At 71.5% G+C, this 7,685-nt stretch overlaps 1 protein-coding gene across 2 annotated transcripts in view; it reads left to right on the top strand.

The window, feature by feature from the left end:
- The first annotated feature begins 504 nt into the window (after window positions 1–504).
- The window catches only part of LOC122562501 (syntaxin-2), a 70,542-nt gene continuing 63,361 nt past the window's right edge, over window positions 505–7,685 (top strand). For both annotated transcript variants that reach the window (XM_087999851.1, XM_087999850.1), the window contains exon 1: window positions 505–648. In XM_087999851.1, the coding sequence (XP_087855977.1) occupies window positions 619–648 (30 nt within the window). In that variant the 5' untranslated portion in view covers window positions 505–618. The remainder of the gene's footprint in view (window positions 649–7,685) is intronic.

Raw genomic sequence — 7,685 nt, 5'->3', positions numbered from 1 at the left:
AAGTGGGCGGGGTGAGAGTGAGTGGGCGGGTTAGTGTGAGTGGGCGGGTAAGAGTGAGGGAGCGGGTGTACACGGCGGGGGCGGGGGTAAAAAGTGAGTGGGCGGGGTGAGAGTAAGTGGGCGGGGTGAGAGTAAGTGAGCGGGGTGAGAGTAAGTGGGCGGGGTGAGAGTGAGGGGGCGGGGTTAGTGTGAGTGGGCGGGGTGAGAGTGAGGGAGCGGGGTGAGTGTGAGTAGGCGGGGTTACACGGCGAGGGCGGGGTGAGAGTGAGTGGGCGGGTGAGTGAGTGGGCGGGGTGAGAGTGGGTGGGCGGGGTGAGTGAGTGGGCGGGGTGAGAGTGAGTGGGCGGGGTGAGTGAGTGGGCGGGTGAGAGTGAGTGGGCGGGGTGAGTGAGTGGGCGGGGTGAGAGTGAGTGGGCGGGGTGAGTGAGTGGGCGGGGTGAGAGTGAGTGGGCGGGGTCAGTGCGGGCGGTGACCTGTGCGCATGCCCGGACCCGGCAGCCCCTCCCCCTCCCCCGGTGGCCGTGCTCGGTACCGTTCCCCCTGCCCTGACCGCCCCGGGGCCGAGCGTCGATCCGGCGGATCCCGGGAGTGAGTCACTGAGCCCGGGCCGTCCCCACCATGAAGGACCGACTGGGAGACCTGCACGCGGTAAGTCATGGGCCGGGGGCCGGGGGTCGGGGGTCAGGGTCAGCCCGGGCGGTGGGGGCGGGCTCGGGACACCCCCTCCCCCCTCCTCCCCCCCCTCCCCCCTCCTCCCCCCCCTCCCCCCCATGCTCCCCCCCCCCCCCCGCCGCGGCACCATCCCGGAGCCGGTCACGACTCTCCCCCGGGCCCCGCCTCCTCTCGGCCGGGACCGTTATCCGGCGTCAGCGGCGGGAGCGCCTCCGTCACCCCCCACCCCCCCACCCCCCTCACACCCCCACACCCCCTCACACACCCCCCACCCCCCTCACACACCCCCCACCCCCCCTCTCACCCCCCCACCCCCCTCTCCCCCCACACCCCCTCACACACACCCCCACCCCCCTCACACACCCTCACACCCCCCTCACACCCCCCTCACACACACCCCCACCCCCCTCACACACCCCCCACCCCCCTCACACACCCCCCCACCCCCCTCACACACACCCCCACCCCCCTCACACCCCTCACACCCCCCTCACACCCCCTCACACACACCCCCATCCCCCTCACACACCCCCCCATCCCCTCACACACACCCCCATCCCCCTCACACACCCCCCCATCCCCCTCACCACACCCCCCCATCCCCCTCACACACCCCCCATCCCCCTCACACACCCCCCCATCCCCCTCACACACCCCCCCACCCCCCCCTCTCACCCCCCCACCCCCCTCTCACCCCACACCCCCTCACACACCCCCACCCCCCTCACACACCCCTCACACCCCCCTCCACCCCCCTCACACACACCCCCATCCCCCTCACACCCCCTCACACACCCCCCCACCCCCCCCTCTCACCCCCCCTCTCACCCCCCCACCCCCCTCTCACCCCCCCTCTCACCCCCCCACCCCCCTCTCACCCCCCCACCCCCCTCTCACCCCCACACCCCCCTCACACACCCCCCCACCCCCTCACACCCCCCTCACACCCCCCTCACACACACCCCCATCCCCCTCACACACCCCCCCATCCCCCTCACACACACCCCCATCCCCCTCACACACCCCCCCATCCCCCTCACACACCCCCCACCCCCCTCACACACCCCCCTCACACACCCCCCACCCCCCTCACACACCCCCCCCACCCCCCTCACACACCCCCCCACCCCCCTCACACACCCCCCCATCCCCCTCACACCCCCCTCACACCCCCCCCACCCCCCTCACACACCCCCCCCACCCCCCTCACACACCCCCCCACCCCCCTCACACACCCCCCCCACCCCCCTCACACCCCCCACCCCCCTCACACCCCCCCCACCCCCCTCACACACCCCCCACCCCCCTCACACCCCCCCCACCCCCCTCACACCCCCCCCACCCCCCTCACACACCCCCCACCCCCCTCACACACCCTCACACCCCCCCCCACCCCCCCTCACACACCCCCCACCCCCCTCACACACCCCCCACCCCCCTCACACACCCCCCACCCCCCTCACACACCCCCACCCCCCTCACACCCCCCCTCACACCCCCCCCACCCCCCTCACACACCCCCCACCCCTCACACACCCCTCACACCCCCCCACCCCCCTCACACACCCCCCCCAACCCCCTCACACCCCCCTCACACCCCCCACCCCCCCTCACACACCCCCCCCATCCCCCTCACACCCCCCTCACACCCCCCCCACCCCCCTCACACCCCCCTCACACCCCCCTCACACCCCCCCCACCCCCCTCACACCCCCCCCACCCCCCCTCACACACCCCCCACCCCCTCACACACCCCCCACCCCCTCACACACCCCTCACACCCCCCCCACCCCCCTCACACCCCCCCCACCCCCCTCACACCCCCCCCACCCCCCCTCACACACCCCCCACACCCCCCCCACCCCCCTCACACACCCCCCCACCCCCCTCACACACCCCCCCACCCCCCTCACACACCCCCCCACCCCCCTCACACACCCCCCCACCCCCCTCACACACCCCCCCACCCCCCCTCACACCCCCCCACCCCCCTCACACCCCCCCACCCTCACACACCCCCCCACCCCCCTCACACACCCCCCCACCCCCCTCACACACCCCCCCACCCCCCTCACACACCCCTCACACCCCCCCACCCCCCTCACACACCCCCCCACCCCCCTCACACACACCCCCACCCCCCTCACACACCCCCCCACCCCCCCTCACACCCCCCCACCCTCACACACCCCCCCACCCCCCTCACACACCCCCCCACCCCCCTCACACACCCCCCCACCCCCCTCACACACCCCCCCACCCCCCTCACACACCCCCCCCACCCCCCTCTCACACCCCCCCACCCCCCTCTCACACCCCCCCACCCCCCTTTCACACCCCCCCACCCCCCTCTCACACCCCCCCACCCCCCTCACACACCCCTCCACCCCCCTCACACACCCCCCCACCCCCCTCACACACCCCTCCATCCCCCTCACACCCCCCACCCCCCTCACACATCCCCCCCATCCCCCTCACACACCCCCCACCCCCCTCTCACACCCCCCCACCCCCCTCTCACACCCCCCCACCCCCCTCTCACACCCCCCCACCCCCCTCTCACACCCCCCCACCCCCCTCTCACACCCCCCCACCCCCCTCTCACACCCCCCCACCCCCCTCTCACACCCCCCCACCCCCCTCTCACACCCCCCCACCCCCTCTCACACCCCCCCACCCCCCTCACACCCCCCACCCCCCTCACACACCCCTCCATCCCCCTCACACACCCCTCCATCCCCCTCACACCCCCCACCCCCCTCACACACCCCCCCACCCCCCTCACACACCCCCCCACCCCCCTCTCACACCCCCCCACCCCCCTCTCACACCCCCCACCCCCCTCTCACACCCCCCCACCCCCTCTCACACCCCCCCACCCCCCTCACACACCCCTCCATCCCCCTCACACCCCCCCACCCCCTCACACACCCCTCCATCCCCCTCACACACCCCCCCACCCCCCTCACACACCCCCCCACCCCCTCACACACCCCTCCACCCCCCTCACACACCCCTCCACCCCCTCACACACCCCTCCACCCCCCTCACACACCCCTCCACCCCCCTCACACACCCCTCCATCCCCCTCACACACCCCTCCATCCCCCTCACACACCCCTCCATCCCCCTCACACACCCCTCCATCCCCCTCACACACCCCTCCATCCCCCTCACACACCCCTCCATCCCCCTCACACACCCCTCCATCCCCCTCACACACCCCTCCATCCCCCTCACACACCCCTCCATCCCCCTCACACACCCCTCCATCCCCCTCACACACCCCTCCATCCCCCTCACACACACCCCCATCCCCCTCACACACCCCCCATCCCCCTCACACACCCCCCCATCCCCCTCACACACCCCCCCATCCCCCTCACACACCCCCCCATCCCCCTCACACACCCCCCCATCCCCCTCACACACCCCCCCATCCCCCTCACACACCCCCCCATCCCCCTCACACACCCCCCCCATCCCCCTCACACACCCCCCCATCCCCCTCACAACACCCCCCATCCCCCTCACACACCCCCCCATTCCCCCTCACACACCCCCCCATCCCCCTCACACACCCCCCCATCCCCCTCACACACCCCCCCATCCCCCTCACACACCCCCCCATCCCCCTCACACACCCCCCCATCCCCCTCACACACCCCCCCATCCCCCTCACACACCCCCCCATCCCCCTCACACACCCCCCCATCCCCCTCACACACCCCCCCATCCCCCTCACACACCCCCCCATCCCCCTCACACACCCCCCCATCCCCCTCACACACCCCCCCATCCCCCTCACACCACCCCCCCATCCCCCTCACACACCCCCCCATCCCCCTCACACACCCCCCCATCCCCCTCACACACCCCCCCATCCCCCTCACACACCCCCCCATCCCCCTCACACACCCCCCCATCCCCCTCACACACCCCCCCATCCCCCTCACACACCCCCCATCCCCCTCACACACCCCCCCATCCCCCTCACACACCCCCCATCCCCCTCACACACCCCCCCTCCACACCCCCCTCTCACACCCCCCCTCTCACACTCCCCTCTCACACCCCCCCTCTCACATCCCCCCTCCACAGCCACCCCCTCACACACCCCCCCTCTCTCTCACACCCCCCTCCTCTCCACCCCCCCTCTCTCACACCCCCCCTCTCTCACACCCCCCCTCTCTCACACCCCCCCCTCTCACACCCCCCTCTCTCACCCCCCCTCTCTCACACCCCCCCTCTCTCACACCCCCCTCTCTCACACCCCCCCCTCTCACACCCCCCCTCTCTCACACCCCCCCTCTCTCACACCCCCCCTCTCTCACACCCCCCTCTCTCACACCCCCCCTCTCTCACACCCCCCCTCTCTCACACCCCCCCTCTCTCACACCCCCCCTCTCTCACACCCCCCCTCTCTCACACCCCCCCTCTCTCACACCCCCCCTCTCTCACACCCCCCCTCTCTCACACCCCCCTCTCTCACACCCCCCTCTCTCACACCCCCCTCTCTCACACCCCCCCTCTCTCACACCCCCCCTCTCTCACACCCCCCTCTCTCACACCCCCCCTCTCTCACACCCCCCCTCTCTCACACCCCCCCTCTCTCACACCCCCCCTCTCTCACACCCCCCCTCTCTCACACCCCCCTCTCTCACACCCCCCCTCTCTCACACCCCCCCTCTCTCACACCCCCCCTCTCTCACACCCCCCCTCTCTCACACCCCCCCTCTCTCACACCCCCCCTCTCTCACACCCCCCCTCTCTCACACCCCCCCTCTCTCACACCCCCCTCTCTCACACCCCCCCTCTCTCACACCCCCCCTCTCTCACACCCCCCTCTCTCACACCCCCCCTCTCTCACACCCCCCTCTCTCACACCCCCCCTCTCTCACACCCCCCCTCTCTCACACCCCCCCTCTCTCACACCCCCCCTCTCTCACACCCCCCCTCTCTCACACCCCCCCTCTCTCACACCCCCCCTCTCTCACACCCCCCCTTCTCTCACACCCCCCCTCTCTCACACCCCCCCTCTCTCACACCCCCCCTCTCTCACACCCCCCCTCTCTCACCCCCCCTCTCTCACACCCCCCCCCCTCCTCTCACACCCCCCCTCTCTCACACCCCCCCTCTCTCACACCCCCCCTCTCTCACACCCCCCCTCTCTCACACCCCCCCCTCTCTCACACCCCCCCTCTCTCACCCCCCCCTCTCTCACACCCCCCCTCTCTCACACCCCCCCTCTCTCACACCCCCCCTCTCTCACACCCCCCCTCTCTCACACCCCCCTCTCTCACACCCCCCCTCTCTCACACCCCCCCTCTCTCACACCCCCCCTCTCTCACACCCCCCCTCTCTCACACCCCCCTCTCTCACACCCCCCCTCTCTCACACCCCCCCTCTCACACCCCCCCTCTCTCACACCCCCCCTCTCTCACACCCCCCCTCTCTCACACCCCCCCTCTCTCACACCCCCCCTCTCTCACACCCCCCCTCTCTCACACCCCCCTCTCTCACACCCCCCTCTCTCACACCCCCCCTCTCTCACACCCCCCCTCTCTCACACCCCCCCTCTCTCACACCCCCCCTCTCTCACACCCCCCTCTCTCACACCCCCCCTCTCTCACACCCCCCCTCTCTCACACCCCCCCTCTCTCACACCCCCCCTCTCTCACACCCCCCCTCTCTCACACCCCCCCTCTCTCACACCCCCCCTCTCTCACACCCCCCCTCTCTCACACCCCCCCTCTCTCACACCCCCCCTCTCTCACACCCCCCTCTCTCACACCCCCCCTCTCTCACACCCCCCCTCTCTCACACCCCCCCTCTCTCACACCCCCCCTCTCTCACACCCCCCCTCTCTCACACCCCCCCTCTCTCACACCCCCCCTCTCTCACACCCCCCCTCTCTCACACCCCCCCCTCTCTCACACCCCCCTCTCTCACACCCCCCCTCTCTCACACCCCCCCTCTCTCACACCCCCCCTCTCTCACACCCCCCCTCTCTCACACCCCCCTCTCTCACACCCCCCCTCTCTCACACCCCCCCCTCTCTCACACCCCCCTCTCTCACACCCCCCCTCTCTCACACCCCCCCTCTCTCACACCCCCCCCTCTCTCACACCCCCCCTCTCTCACACCCCCCTCTCTCACACCCCCCCTCTCTCACACCCCCCCTCTCTCACACCCCCCCTCTCTCACACCCCCCCTCTCTCACACCCCCCCTCTCTCACACCCCCCTCTCTCACACCCCCCCTCTCTCACACCCCCCCTCTCTCACCACCCCCCCCTCTCTCACACCCCCCCCTCTCTCACACCCCCCCCTCTCTCACACCCCCCCCCCCTCTCTCACACCCCCCCTCTCTCACACCCCCCCTCTCTCACACCCCCCCTCTCTCACACCCCCCCTCTCTCACACCCCCCCTCTCTCACACCCCCCCTCTCTCACACCCCCCCTCTCTCACACCCCCCCCTCTCTCACACCCCCCTCTCTCACACCCCCCCTCTCTCACACCCCCCCTCTCTCACACCCCCCCTCTCTCACACCCCCCCTCTCTCACACCCCCCCCTCTCTCACACCCCCCCTCTCTCACACCCCCCCTCTCTCACACCCCCCCTCTCTCACACCCCCCCTCTCTCACACCCCCCTCTCTCACACCCCCCCTCTCTCACACCCCCCCTCTCTCACACCCCCCCTCTCTCACACCCCCCCTCTCTCACACCCCCCCTCTCTCACACCCCCCTCTCTCACACCCCCCCTCTCTCACACCCCCCCTCTCTCACACCCCCCCTCTCTCACACCCCCCCTCTCTCACACCCCCCTCTCTCACACCCCCCCCTCTCTCACACCCCCCCTCTCTCACACCCCCCCTCTCTCACACCCCCCTCTCTCACACCCCCCCTCTCTCACACCCCCCTCTCTCACACCCCCCCTCTCCTCACACCCCCCCTCTCTCACACCCCCCCTCTCTCACACCCCCCCTCTCTCACACCCCCCCTCTCTCACA

This window comes from Chiloscyllium plagiosum, unplaced genomic scaffold (assembly GCF_037043375.1).
Source record: "Chiloscyllium plagiosum isolate Xiang-an unplaced genomic scaffold, Cpla_swu_hap1 HiC_scaffold_24, whole genome shotgun sequence".
Classification (NCBI taxonomy): Eukaryota; Metazoa; Chordata; class Chondrichthyes; order Orectolobiformes; family Hemiscylliidae; genus Chiloscyllium; species Chiloscyllium plagiosum.
The sequence above is the reverse complement of the archived record's forward strand: the minus strand, read 5'-3'. Positions and strand labels throughout refer to the sequence as shown.